The 14331-nt window shown below is 42.8% G+C and overlaps 1 protein-coding gene across 6 annotated transcripts in view; it reads left to right on the top strand.

The window, feature by feature from the left end:
• Window positions 1-14331, top strand: part of LOC119442655 (E3 ubiquitin-protein ligase NEDD4) — a 42828-nt gene that overhangs the window by 24231 nt on the left and 4266 nt on the right. For all 6 annotated transcript variants that reach the window (XM_049662282.1, XM_037707614.2, XM_037707615.2 and 3 more), the window contains 10 exons: window positions 250-390; window positions 3918-4013; window positions 4834-4888; window positions 8390-8448; window positions 9421-9489; window positions 9877-10106; window positions 11185-11306; window positions 11388-11458; window positions 12594-13162; window positions 13697-13848. In XM_049662282.1, the coding sequence (XP_049518239.1) occupies window positions 250-390; window positions 3918-4013; window positions 4834-4888; window positions 8390-8448; window positions 9421-9489; window positions 9877-10106; window positions 11185-11306; window positions 11388-11458; window positions 12594-13162; window positions 13697-13799 (1515 nt within the window). In that variant the 3' untranslated portion in view covers window positions 13800-13848. The remainder of the gene's footprint in view (window positions 1-249; window positions 391-3917; window positions 4014-4833; window positions 4889-8389; window positions 8449-9420; window positions 9490-9876; window positions 10107-11184; window positions 11307-11387; window positions 11459-12593; window positions 13163-13696; window positions 13849-14331) is intronic.

Genomic DNA, 14331 nt, shown 5'->3' with positions numbered 1-14331 from the left:
AATTCATCTGGAACAATAAATTAACTGCTCTCGGTTTAAGGGACACTCTGGACAATTTGCAACGCTAGTCTCTCACTTTAACTCGACCTAATATTTATCTTTAGTGTGCCTTTAAAGCTTCAGAGCTGCTTCTCGCACTTTGCAAAATGTGGATCGATTGACAGCTCTTGGTTTGGCAACTGTTAAGTCCATACATCAGTTTCCCGTGAAAGTTGAAGTACACATCTGTCATGCTACGTCTGCCTGCAGCCCATGGAGGCCAACGTGCGGCCCCAGCTGACGTCAGCGCCTCAACCGAGTCCTGAGGGTTTGCCAGCTGGCTGGTCCCTGCAGGTGGCTCCCAATGGGCGCCTGTTCTTCATCGACCACAACACCAAGACCACCACCTGGGTGAGTTAAGAAAGATGAGCATAACAAAATCTGAGACCTCCTTCAGTGATTCTAAGGAAAAGGAAACACAGTAGAAGAACAGAGAAAAGGCAACAGGACAGGAAGGTCACTGGTATTCAACCATTTTTACTGCATTGAATACATTTTCAGTGCAGTAAAGCTAGTTAAAAGACCCCTCACCACGTCTGGCCATTTTGAGTTGACAAGCGCAGTGCATACAATGTGCGCTAACGATCATGCCAGCTAAGTGTTACATCGCTTCACACCACGGAGAAAGCTTAAATTTCAAACCAAATGCCATTTGCCCTTCTCTTCGTGGGTGCCGCGCTCCCAGCCAGAGAGTTATGTCAATCACACATGTGCGCTGCGTACATCACCGAGCTGTGATGTCACTCTCACTGACACGTGAATTCGAGAATTATTCAAGGCAACATTAGTAGTTTGTTCGGTTGCTTCAATAGACAAATTAAAGTAAAAAAAAAAAATAAAACATACAAACCAAATGTCTGTGTGTTCTTGTTTTACTTAGTACCTTAGCAAGAGAGATGTAGTACTTCCGTTTCGTCTGCTTTTTCCCAAGTTGTGTAGCCGTGCGCGCAGAAAACGGAACTGTGTCATTATCTACCATGTTCCAGCGTGTCATCATGCTCTGTGCTCCGCTTGCGTCTGCCTCAGTGTTCATGTATCACTGACTTATACTGCCAGTCAGGTATTCTCGTGCACAGCGCGCAAAATCGTGCACTATGCAAAACAAGATAAATGCAAGAGCTCGCGCGCGAGACCGTCAGCGAAAATGCGACGTGCAACAAAAAATTAAGACAAAAAAGGCAGGGCTTGTGACGTATGCATCACGCGATCCTCCAGCTCTGATGGGGGAGAACGCAGAAAAGAAATTTCGCTTGATAAGGTTAGATGGAGGCAAATGAAGAAAGTGTCTCTGTTGGCGGTGAGGCTTGCCTCTGAAATCATGGGATCGCAGCGCTGAAATATTTCTATCTCGTCTATTAATGAACCAATTTGAAAAATTCTTGAGTTAGAACACTTCCTAGAGGGCTCATAACAACCTCCAGCGTATAACCAAAATTTGCTATGGGGCATGGTGAGGGGCCCTTTTAAAGGCCAGTCTCCTTCCTGACCTGTCATTTTTTCTCTGTTCTTTTATGGTGTTTATTGTGTCCTTGGAGGAAACCTCTTGGATGTCAAAGTGCCAACTAGCTTAGCTTTCTGCATTGAGCACAACGAAGGTGATCCATTTTGTGTTCTTCCAGTGCCAGTAAACTGATGGAATAGGGACAGGAAAAACATCACAGGCGCTATCTTATAACTGCTTTACTCTGCGAGGGAAAATAATATAAATAATTTATGGCAGAAAGTGCAAGGGCTGCAATAGGATGTGAGAAAAGCAGAAAAGGCAAACGCAGTTCAAACAAAAGTTATGCCATGAAGGTTATGCCATGTCATGAAGAGCGATGGTACGAAAAATGTTAGGCCTAACGGTAAGAGACAGGAAGAGAGCGGCGTGGATCAGAGAGCAAACGGGGATAGCCTATATTCTAATTGACATTAAGAGGGGAAAAAAAATGGAGCTGGGCAGGCCATTTAATGCGTAGGATGGATAAATGGTGGACCATCAGAGTTACAGAATGGGTACCAAGAGAAGGGAAGCGCAGTCGAGGACACCAGAAAACTAGGTGGGGGGATGAAGTTGGAAATTTGCAGGCACAAGTTGGAATCGGCTAGTGCAAGACAGGGGTATTTGGAGATCGCAGGGAGAGGCCTTCGTCCTGCAGTGGACATAAATATAGGCTGATGATGATGATGATGCCATGAAGGAAGTACTGTAGGAAGCGAAACTTCACTCTCCCCTGCTTCCAGAAGACATGACTGCTCTCTGTGCGCTCGGAGCCCAGAGCACGCTTGCAATGTCTGGTGGACAGAAAGGGAACTTCGCTATTGTCCTTGTTGCCATGCGGCTTCGTCACACACTCTTTGTAGACAGAGTGTGTGACGCCTTGATGCTATTGGTCCCTCCATGATCCACTGTAACGAGGCAGGAAGGATATTCTAATATTGAAGCTTCCTCTCTGCACCCTCAGGCACCGCTAAAGCAGGTTTTCCACATCTAGTCACATTTACCCCTCTATCTGGTCTCTCGTGTCGGCATCCACAGTCAATTGTCCCTCCTATAGCTGCTGCCCTGTGGTCTGTTTATGACACAGCCCTAGTGCCATGTATAACAGCTATATAGGGTAAAGAAAAAATAAAAACCACCACCATAACTGACTCCTTTTTTTTTTTTTTTAGAAGAGTCTTTCTTGTTAAAAGAAGCTTGGTAGAAGGGGAATGACTTGGTCCACTAGCAAAATTTATGCAAGGACACAAGAAGCACTGTAACTGCATTCAGGCTTTCTCCCTCACATGTTTTTTCTTGGTTACTTAGCACATGATCGAAGTCACATTAGTGGCAGTAAATGAGCATTGGGAGGGCTTCATTCAAAAACACAGGTGTTTGTTAGTGGACTTTCTCAAGCACACCCAGCGATTTGGTTCAAAAGACATATATGAGTTGCATCCAGGAAAACAGTTCACTTCAAAAAAACATTAAGAAGAATACTTGGATTAGGAAAGGTGGCACAGTAAAAGCTCGTTAATTCGAATTCCGCGGCGATGCTACAAAAATTCTAATTATACAAAATTCGAACTAATAAAAGCCAGAAAAAAATCACTCGGTTAAGGCGTGTATATAGTTCAATGTAGCGTGAGTGCACAGCCAACGTAAACGGATGCTGCCAACTCATTCCAACGTGCCCGACGTCGAGATGGCTCTTGCTCCATCCGCGCATTCTTCACACCGACTGTGCCAACCCACAATGCATTGCGCAAAGAAAAAGGGGCCTACGCCGCTTCGCTAGAGTGACCTAGAATACTCTAGGTCACTCTATCTATGCCGATGATCACAGACAGCCGTTCAAAGCGGCGCGCAGAGAGCAGCAGACGGAGCGGGTGTTGTAGAGGGGACAGCATTGCGGCTGGTGCAGTGCAAGCGTACGCATGATTGGCCACAAGCGACACTCGCTTGCGCGCCAGAAACGTCGGACTATAAACGTTCCAAAATGACATCTCCTCTATACTTCTACGGCGTGCGCCGTCAGCTGCTCTCTTAGGAGCATGAGAGGAACAATCCCAAACCCACATGCCGCTTCGAACGGCTGTCTGTGACTGTCGGTGAAGCGATGTGGCCATGACTTAGAGTGCACTGCACGCTGGTGCCAACGCATGGCGACGCCCGTGTTGCCAACGCGCTCCCACTCACAAGCACTCTCCCCATCCACGATGGTGGTGCGGATTTCAGTGTTAATTAGCAGGATGCGTTACATATTGCTTTCAATACATTGTTGGACGAACTGCGGCAGCTACTTCAAATTACCCAAATTTCCAATTAACAAGTTGTGAATTAACTAGCTTTTAGTGTAGCATGTTCAGTAGGTCTTTCTTTCTTAATTTTTTGCTTGCTTTCAACTTGTTAGGTGGATCCCAGGACTGGAAAACCAAGTGACTTACCGCGGCATGGCAGCCTTCCAGGAAGCCAGCAAAACACCATGGATGACTTGGGACCGCTTCCTGTAAGTGGTTGCAGCTTATGCGCACATTTCGACCGGACGAGTTGTTTGTTGCTGAAACATTAGGGGAGAAAATGCATATCATAAAAAAAAAAAGAGGCATACTGACGGCAATGTAATAATGACAGTTTGTGATTTTGTTTAGTCTGCTTTCTTATTGTTTTACAGTTCTTACATTTTGGAAATGCCTGAATCTATTTCTTTTTGCAGCATTTTTTCAAGCAGTAAGTATAGCTTTGCCTCCCCATGATATGCTTTTAAGTCACTGAATGTTTTTTAACAGAACTTGACAATATTAACCTTTAATTTGTAGTCACGCATGTGCTGTGCCTATTGTTATGGATTATGTGTGCGTTCATATAGGTTCCCCAGCTTACTCCCAGTTGAGTGCCTATCATAACAATGTCGACAGAATGCAGATAAAAATATTTCTGCTCTGAACCTTTGTTTACCTTGCAAAAATTTGTATAAGCCACGTTTTGTTTTGGTAGGAGCTATGTGGAATGCCAATGCACTTTGGTGAGCATTTCGCAGACACTGTATTTTAGCTGATCCTAGTGTCGGGATTTCTTCCAACTTTAGTTCTGCATGTGCATGACATGACCTAATCTAATTAATTTAAAATGTTAAATACATTTTGTGAATTCACTAATTGCAAATTGTGATTTTTCTTGTAACATCTACCTGCTTAATTAAGTAATCCAGCCCAAATGGGTGTAATTGCTTTATCTTGCACGGGCAATATTTTTAGATCTCTAGCTGTTAAGCCAGAAAGAAGCAAGTTGTAAATATCCATCATGAGTGCTGCCATTTTCAAATGCAGGATGGCTGGGAAGAGCGCATTCACACAGATGGCCGAATTTTCTTCATTGATCACAGTAAGTGCTGTCCATCTTTGCTGTTGTCTTCTGATGTGCTTATATTCTCAAACCAGGCACTGTTTGTACACTAAGTTATGCGGTCAACTTCTGTTAATTCGATCCTGATGGGAGCGACGAAACAGATCGAATTATACGGCGGGTTGAATTAAACAAGATGCAGAAAAAATGCCAAAACACACCACTACATTCATTTGGAAGTATTTTCCCGATTCTAACACGCTGTTGGATCAAACGCGCGCCCACTTTTTATGTGTCCAGTGCAGAAAACTAATGTAGAAACCACATTAAAGCTCTTAAACAAAGTATAAATCTAATGTGCACCTGATTTTCTAGCAAAAAAAATGGACAAGGGACTAATAAGTATTGCACAATGGCAGCTGGTTTCCTAAAGTCAGCTTTGCCGCATGGTTTTTTTTAAGTCAGCTAGGCCGCAATACATCCATGTTAAGTGAGAGAGACATGGTGTGATTTTGCGTACGATTCGTCGTACGGCGTGCCGTGGTCCGACTTGCTGCATTTGGCGATTTGGGATGCATAATATGAATGAGCGAGTGGCGCGAAGCTCCACCCAGAACCGGCGCCCCTGCATGGACGCTCGGAATACTTTGAAACTTCGCAAAGAAAGAGAAAACAAACGCCTTTGCACAGCTCTTTCGTTTTGCGCAAACGATGCCAATAAAAACACGTCTATGCAAGCTGTAAATTTTCCGCAAGGCTGTCCACATTGTCGGCTTCATTGACAGCCGCCGATAGCTATAGAATCCGGAAGGTCTAGCTTGCTGGGCCATTAAATCCGAGACTGGTGGCGCTTGTGACACCACCGCATGCAGCTCATAATAAAGCACCTATGTTGTTCAGCACAACTTGTACACAATTATGTTATGCTTAAATACGATACATTTAATTTTACGAACGCCGGCAGTAGTGAACGAGCAAGCCAGGCAAGCGGGTGATCACTGTGAGACGGTAGGCCTAGCTCGCTGGCCATCGGATATAGGGTCGACGGCCCTTGCGATCTATGTACGGCTCGAAATAAAGCGCCTATATATTCGTTGACACAATCAATGTCTGCACACTTATGTCGCTCTTCAGTGAAAATACAATTAGTTTTCCCGAATCTGTTGGTAGCGATGAGAAAACATGCTAGCCTGGTGAGCCACTTCACATAAACTATTGCTGTAGTGGCTGTGCTGACCGCTTGTGCACGTGAACAATTTACTTTTTCATGCAACGATTTACAGCAGGCACTTTCGAGGTCAATTTATGCTCTTAGTTATTTTGTGTCAGAAACAAATTGTAGCCAAGTTGTGCTGCCTTCAGCGGTGAAAGAGACGAACATCTCTACAGGGAAGAAAAAGAAAGCACCGGGGGGATCAGAATGGCGACGATATTTCTTGCCGGCCTCGCCTCGCCGGGTCTGCCACACGGCCATGATGCACCCTCTAGCGGAGCAGTCATTGGCTGCAGCCGCCTGACTGACACAGCAGTCATGCAGCCAGGTGCGGCCAGGTGCCATTAACAGTTGTAATGTGGCACCCTGATGCAGCCTCACATTTTACTAATCACTGGGGAGGTTTAGAAACAGCAGTCCCACTGTTAATAAACACTATTGGTGCTGTGTGTAGAAGCGTTTTGATTGCCAGCTTTAGAGCCACTAGCACAATTTCTCGAGCACCTCAAGCTCTCTGTAAGTGTGTGCAAGCTGCTCGCATCCATTACATACTGCTAAGCTCTCTCTTCTTTAGCAGAGGCTTGGCAAGGTGCTACAGTGCTCTCCATACTAGTATTTGTGAAAAAGAGTAGAGGTGTGCAGATAATGAAATTAGTCTTATTCAGGTTGTGTCAGGCAAAAGAAGAAAAAATATATCTAAAAGACACGCTGCTCTGAAATAAGCAGAGAGACAGCTTAGCTTGCATGGGAGCTGAAACTTTGTATAAGCCACATTTAATTTATTGATTTTTTTCAACTTGTTTCGACTCTATATAATAATAATAATAATGTTTATTAGAATAGAATATCAATATACAAAAGCAATCCGGCTGAAGCCAAACGAGGTCTTGAGGGGCGGTAAACGGCAGCTGGAGCCAAAATAACATAGACAAAGAAAATTAATCACAGGTTTAAATACCATAGTAATCCGTATATAATACAAGGATTTTTTACAATTATCAGCGTCCCAAATTTTCGCCTCGTACTATATACGGATTTAAACCAAAAATTTCCTCCGTAAACTAGACTTGAAGTTTTGGTTTCATTATTGCTGCATAGCTACCATCATCCTCACAGTCCTATAGCGTACAGGTGGCACCATCTAGAGATGGCGTGGGTTCGGCCACCATAATGTGCTGACATGGCATCCCGGAGGACCCTGTGTACTGCATTTTTAAGAAGTGCAGCATTTCAAACTTGCTCAACACCACAGAAGATGACTATCTAGGGGAAGAGTTCTCAGACAAGGAACTCTCCAAAGACAGCACAACTAGAGACAATGACAATTTAAGCTCGAAGTTGATGTAAAAATGTTTTCGCTGAGTATGCCTCACACATACATATTATATATATGTGGATGAAACCCTCTTTTCGCTTTTCACCATTCTTAAATCTCTCCTCATGTTATATGCGGCTTTTTACGGTACAATAAACCTCAAACAAGTTTTTTTCACAACTTTGCAGCTATTCAAGGAGAACATATCTACAGGCACATCATTAAAAAGTACTGGAATGTAGTATTTGTGAATATGCTTCCTGTATTGGGTGCCTGTACAAGGAACAACAAAACACTGAGGTGGACGCAGCTCTCAGTCAGGCCTATAAGCAAGGCAAAACTCTTTTGTCCAGATGTACTTCAAGACTATTGTTGCCTTAAACAACAGATTAAAATAAGGCATCTTCAGGTATGAAAATGCACTCTGGTCATGATTCTTGTGTAAGCCATACATAACAAATTTTAACATTAGCAAGAGATACCAAGCTGCAGCACACTGTATGTTGAAGAGTATGCTATCGGTTCTTGTCACTTGATGGCATACAACAGACAAGTAGTTTTTCGAATTTCAGAGCAAACATGTTGCATGTGAGTGTTCCAGAACATATCAGTATAAAAAAAAATTCCCAAATGATTTATGGGAGATAAACGCTAGATAGGTAGACAGGCACAATTGCTACAACTAACTGTAATAAATGTGAACGTTGGTATGAATCTGTTTAAAAGGATTACGGAAACATGCCAGCTTCACCTTACAGCTGTTTACATTAATCAAGTTATTGTGGAACGAATTTATAACTTTTTAATCACATTGTAGGTTAGCCATAGCTACTTCATAGTTAGAATGCCTAGATATAAGCAGGGAATATGATTTAGGGGTGCATCACGCCAAGAGTCATTTAGATCCTGTTGTAGTAACTCTGTGTCAGTAACACTATAGTACACTGATAGAAGCTTCACCACCTCATTTCGATGAATAAACTGACAGTCTTCCTTCTGTTTGCCTGTGTAGCTGCAAGGATAACACAATGGGAGGACCCTCGCTTCAACAATCCCAACGTTGCTGGTCCCGTGAGTACCCTATGAAACAGCAGTTTGATGATAATCCAGCCAGTTGTTTAAAACTGTGGGTGAGATCAAATGTACCTTTCACTAACAGCGTATTTGGATGAATGTTTACTTCTTACGTAACATATGAATTTGCAGGCATGAACTAGCTATCATCTTTTTCTATTCTCTTTTGTGTGATTTTCTATACTGATCCATTTAATGTCCTTGCGTGCAAAATTAAATGTGTTTGTGCAGTTTTCAAAATTATTGCTTACTTTTACATTGCTTCAAATAGCCAGTTTACGTAGCATTTAGTATAAAGCATATATTGTTAAAGGGAGTGTAAAGAGGAATCTTAAACTGGATGAGCAAATTACATGTATGTCAGTCTTAAAATGAGTGAACTTTTAATAAGACAGAAAAGATGTAGTAGAAAAGAAAGGAAGGCTTAATATTTCTGCGCTAGTGCTTCCTGGTGTCAGGAGATTTGGACATTGTTTGCTTAGGACGAGTCACTGGTTTATCAATAAACAAGGTTTACATTGTGTTCTAAAGGAACCAAAGACGCAACCTATTGAGTTTTGATAATATTTTGTGAACAAACATTTCCCTGACGTGCAAAACTACTCTGAAATTCATTTCATCAATCACACAGTTTTATCAGTCATGGTTTGGCTGCAAGGTTCATCAAAGAAAAGTATGCTCTTGATTTTCTCCACCGATAACCAACTTTTTCCAGCCAAATAAATGCATATCAAGTCTTGAAAAAATACACCATGAAGCTAAACTCACTTACATGCCTTAGTGTCCCTTCAATAACTTTCTTATGCTGTTTACTGTCAGTCATTATTGTGATGTGTTCTATGGTGGGCTGGGGAAATGTGAGGTCTCTCTTTGGCTTTTTTTTTAGCTATCTACATAAGCTCATAGGGTGGTGCTTCGACGTTTGAAAAGTTGGTTTAATGCAGTTTTTGTTTACTTTTTCTTTAACAGGCTGTGCCATATTCAAGGGATTATAAGAGGAAGTACGAGTATCTCAAATCCAAGCTTCCAAAGCCACCGGTGAGTAAACATCATATCGCTGATGCCTTCACGAGTTTCTTTTTACACAGTGACAGTCTACAGCATATTTGGTCTCAACCATAGCTTTGAATTGGCTACACATTTATGTGTTAAACCAATTTTGATATGCTAAGTCATGCTAAATCAGTCAAAATGTTAAATCAATGCTGTGGAAATAGTACATTCTTTTGGAGCTAGTAAGCATGAAACAGACTACCTCCTGCTTGATTTAGGAATAGATAACTGCCCTTTAACCTTCATGTAAGTGTGTTAATTACCGTGCATCCTTTGGTGTATTTCTTTGTTCCTCTGTTTGTTCCCTTGTCATCAGTGTTTCCTCAGGAGGCTTTCATATCTTTCACTAAATAAGAACTGCGTCCCTTGCAGGGAAACATTCCGAACAAATTTGAGCTCAAGATATCACGAGCTCGGATTCTGGAAGACTCGTATCGTATCCTAAGCAATGTTACATGTGTGGATCGCCTGAGATCCAAGCTTTGGGTCGAGTTTGATGGTGAAGAGGTTCTGGACTACGGTGGCGCCTCACGGGAGTTCTTCTACCTGCTGTCTCGTGAGATGTTCAACCCATATTATGGCCTCTTCGAGTATTCGGCAGCGTGAGTGTTTTTGGCCATATTCTTGGTTTTTGGTCATTGAGACAAACTGTCTTACAGTAAGAAAACTGGTCTATCTTTTTTTTAATAAACACAGTACAAAAAATGTAGCCCACTTATAGTGATTAAACTATTAACATACAATATAACTGGGCTGATTTAATGCACCTTGAATTTATAATGTTGTTGTGACAAGAAGTCTTGTCGATGCTCGTAAGTATCCAGCATAGATATAATTTTATTGCGATATACGATATATGCAATTATATGGACACCCCAGGCGAATTCTCACCATAGCCATGATTTTTTTTTTTTTTTTTTGTGTGTAATAAACCTACATAAATAAAAATGTTCGTCAGCCGGATTCTATCATGTTACCTCTAGCACGAAAGCTCAGTACTTTAACCATTAGACCACAGTTGCACTTCTTTTTTCTTTATTGAGGCCACAGTGTCATGCTTCAAGTAGAATTCGAGCACCCTTATGAATTTCCTGCATGCAAGCTAGTGCGTTGAGACACTTGGCTCGTTTTCCAAATGCCGACGGTTTCCCGTCAGTCTCATCTAGTGTACCGCCGAAGTGCAATGCCTGCAACACCACTGGCAGTGCTCTTTAGCACGCAAGCATTGTGAGATGTTGCGCAGCTGCTGGGCGCTGTTCCCTTCTATCCAGCAGGAGTTGCCTTCCATGCTACGTTGCGCCAAGATGTCACAGTTGCGCATACTTTGAATACAGTTTCAGGAGTTGAAGCACAACTCTGAACCTTGCTATCGCTGTCATTGCTTCACCCTTCATGCAAAACTGGTATTTTTTAATTTTTGTTATATGCTACACGCTTCCTCTAGAACACAAGGAATGATGGAGATTGAGGTTGACAGTTTATCTTAAGTGCACTGGTGACACTATATCTTTCTTCAATCATTGTTAGTTCTTGCCTTACACCTAACTATGTGTATTCTGTGTTTGTTCTTCGTTGCTTTGTAGTATCCTAAACGCACTCAAAACTTAATTGCAAACAAGCAAGCCTGCTGTGCAACCAAGCTTTTCATGCTTATCAACATTGATAATTGTTGCATTTCAGGGATAACTACACACTTCAGATCAACCCGTGCTCAGGAATGTGTAATGAAGATCACCTCTCTTACTTCAAGTTTATTGGAAGAGTGGCTGGTATGGCTGTTTATCATGGGAAATTGCTTGATGGTAAGTTTCGCTACAGAGGATAAAAGATAAAATAGCATGGGTTAAGGTTAGTGCCCTAAAGAATCTTGTTGTACCTTTCAGCATTCTTCATTCGACCTTTCTACAAAATGATGCTGGGGAAGCCAATCACTATCAAGGACATGGAGTCTGTGGTGAGTGATTTCTGCTGTACTTTGCTAAGTAAGCTCATGTCTGTGTGTGTGTTTTCACTTGGCTCTCGAAGCCAATAGGGAGTTTGGACTTATGCTGTTTTCTTGAGCGTGTGCATGTGTGTGCATGACTTAGTGTCACCTGTTCCAGTCAGACACGTGTCAATATAATGAACACGGATAATAACAAATCATCGGATCTAATGAAGTAAATAAAAAATGTTTATCACCGATAACAGTGTTACTGTGCGTAACAAGTTCGTGCTTGTAGTAAGTATTAGTATAACAAAAGTATTTTCGAGTTGGATGCAACTTAGTTATAATGAGCTTCGTGTATATACTGTCTGAGAGTAACACCAGCTTGCTTATAATGTGAGTACCACAATTTCATTGAAATTATCATCAAAGTGTCAATTTGCAGCAGACTAAAGAGCATTTAACTGTGTTTTGCACACTTTCTTATGTGTACTGTAATACAGTAGACTTCCGTTAATTTGACTATTTAATTTTATTTTTTGTTTAATTCGATCCCGGCTGAAGGTCCTGACCTGCTCCCATGCATTTCTATGGGCTCAAACTTTAAGGCGAGCCATTCCTTTATTGAATATTGTGCCAGTACCTCAGCACCAGTGTAGTTTTGGCACAGGAAAAGCTCTCAAAACTTGCTAGGCTTGTTCATTTATTAAATTCATTAATTCATTAAATGATTGTTCATTTAGAATGCACTGTAATCCCTTTTCACTGATGAACAATTAACTAGACTCAAGTAGGAGCTGATACTTTCCACAATGTCATGGCGAGCTGGTGCAAGAAGTTTGGGTGGCACCTGTGTTTACATCCCCTCTGGCTAACCAAGCCCTTTTTCTATCGCAAAAGTAAAATTTGCTAATAGAGCTTAACCTAATAGCACTACTTCTCTCTTGCGTCCCTTTTACACAGTAACGATATGAATACGGCCTCCTTTTAGTTACATTTATTGCTCAGATATGGAGACACCGTTGGTGCAAGAAAATTTAGCTTTTTCTCTTTTCCACTGCTGTTAAAAGCATGTCATGCAGTTTTATGACAACAATCAGGTTTGCATGGTTTCAAATGGAAATGCTTGCATAGCTGAACATGAGAGAAAACTGCCACGCAGGACACGGAATACTACAACTCGTTGCGCTGGATCATGGACAACGACCCCGCCGAGCTGGACCTCCGATTCTCGGTGGACGAGGACCTGTTTGGGCAGATGCAGCAGCGTGAGCTCGTGCCTGGTGGCGCTGACCTACCTGTCACGCAGGAGAACAAGGCCCGCTATGTTGACCTGGTGATCCAGTGGCGATTTGCATCACGTGTGCGGCCCCAGATGAATGCCTTCCTCGAAGGCCTGAACGAACTGGTTCCCCTGGCTTTGCTGCGTGTCTTCGATGAGCACGAGCTTGAGTTGCTCATGTGTGGCATCGGCCAGATTGACGTGCGTGACTGGCGGCGCCACACTGTCTACAAGGGTGGCTATCATGCCAACCACGTGGTGGTCCAGTGGTTCTGGAGGCTAGTGCTGTCATTCAACAACGAGATGCGATCACGCCTGCTCCAGTTTGTGACGGGCACCTCGAGGGTCCCGATGAACGGCTTTGCCGAGCTGCACGGCAGCAACGGGCCGCAGCCGTTCACACTGGAACGGTGGGGCTCGCCCAGCAACCTGCCTCGCTCTCACACCTGGTGAGAGCTGCTTTTTGTGCACTTCTTCACATTCAATCTGTCAAGATTGGTCAAGAAATATGCTGTCGGCATCAACAGCTTACGGGTTTTCACCAAGGAGTTTGTTCTGATTGATGTATCTTTCAACTCGTGATTCCTAAAGAATTGTTGGTTCAGTCAAAGGGAAAGGATGACATTAGTGTGAGAGTATGAAGTAGTTGTCACTGCTTAGCACTGATGCAATGCAACCTGTGTTGTGATATGAAGCATGGCTTGAGGCAATGTTGCTTCCATTATTTTCATTTCCTCTTGAGTGTGTGTTTGTCACAGTAAGCTTGACAATAGACACTTGTAATGGACTGAAGGAACATTATTTACTCCTAAGCAGTTGTTTTTGTCAAGTGTCGCAGAATTCATAGATAGATAATTATTTTTCTCTGGTGAAGAGTAATACTTGCACGTAGTTTTTTGTGCTTGATGCAGCATATTCTGATCATTTGTGAGGCTACAGAGTTACTCAGTTTGTCTTTTCTTTTGCATCCTTCTCTGGCTTAGCTTCAACCGTTTAGATCTGCCAATGTATGAAAGCTACCAAGATCTCCGGGAGAAATTGATACAAGCCATCGAAGGGTCAGAATCCTTTGGAGGAGTCGACTAACATTCCAAGCTGCCATGGTGTCTGAAGCTTCTGCGGCACATTTTCACAGGCAGGTTCTTTTCCTTTCTATAAACAGAAGGTACCAAGCAACTTAGCGAGTAGCAGGTATGTGGCTTGAGCTCTACTCCACGTCAGATGCAGGTGCCTGTGGCAGAGCTGTAGACAAATTTTGCAGCATGAGGAGTGCATCCATGCTGTCATCTGCTTTGATCTCAGACCACTGCCTGACTTACTGCTAAGACAAATTCGTTACCACCCTCCCAGAAACCTCTCAGCTTATCTTTCCGGTCTTTTGTAAGCTTACTTGTGTGCAGAGTTCAGTTACCAAGCAGGAATGCAAAGGATGTGAAGCTCTTGGTGAACATATATTGGAGCATAACTGGCATGACCTGTTATCCCAGTATCTCTTCTCGTTAGGTCATGCGACAACTCGCACAGTAGCAGACGCTGTGGCAAAGGCAGCTGTTGCTTAGCTATGGCTGGGCATCTACAGTGCTGCATCTGGCAGTTGCATCCCGCATATGACACCTTC

Source organism: Dermacentor silvarum, chromosome 2 (genome assembly GCF_013339745.2).
Source record: "Dermacentor silvarum isolate Dsil-2018 chromosome 2, BIME_Dsil_1.4, whole genome shotgun sequence".
NCBI lineage: Eukaryota > Metazoa > Arthropoda > Arachnida > Ixodida > Ixodidae > Dermacentor > Dermacentor silvarum.
This window is presented reverse-complemented; position numbering and strand designations above follow the sequence as displayed.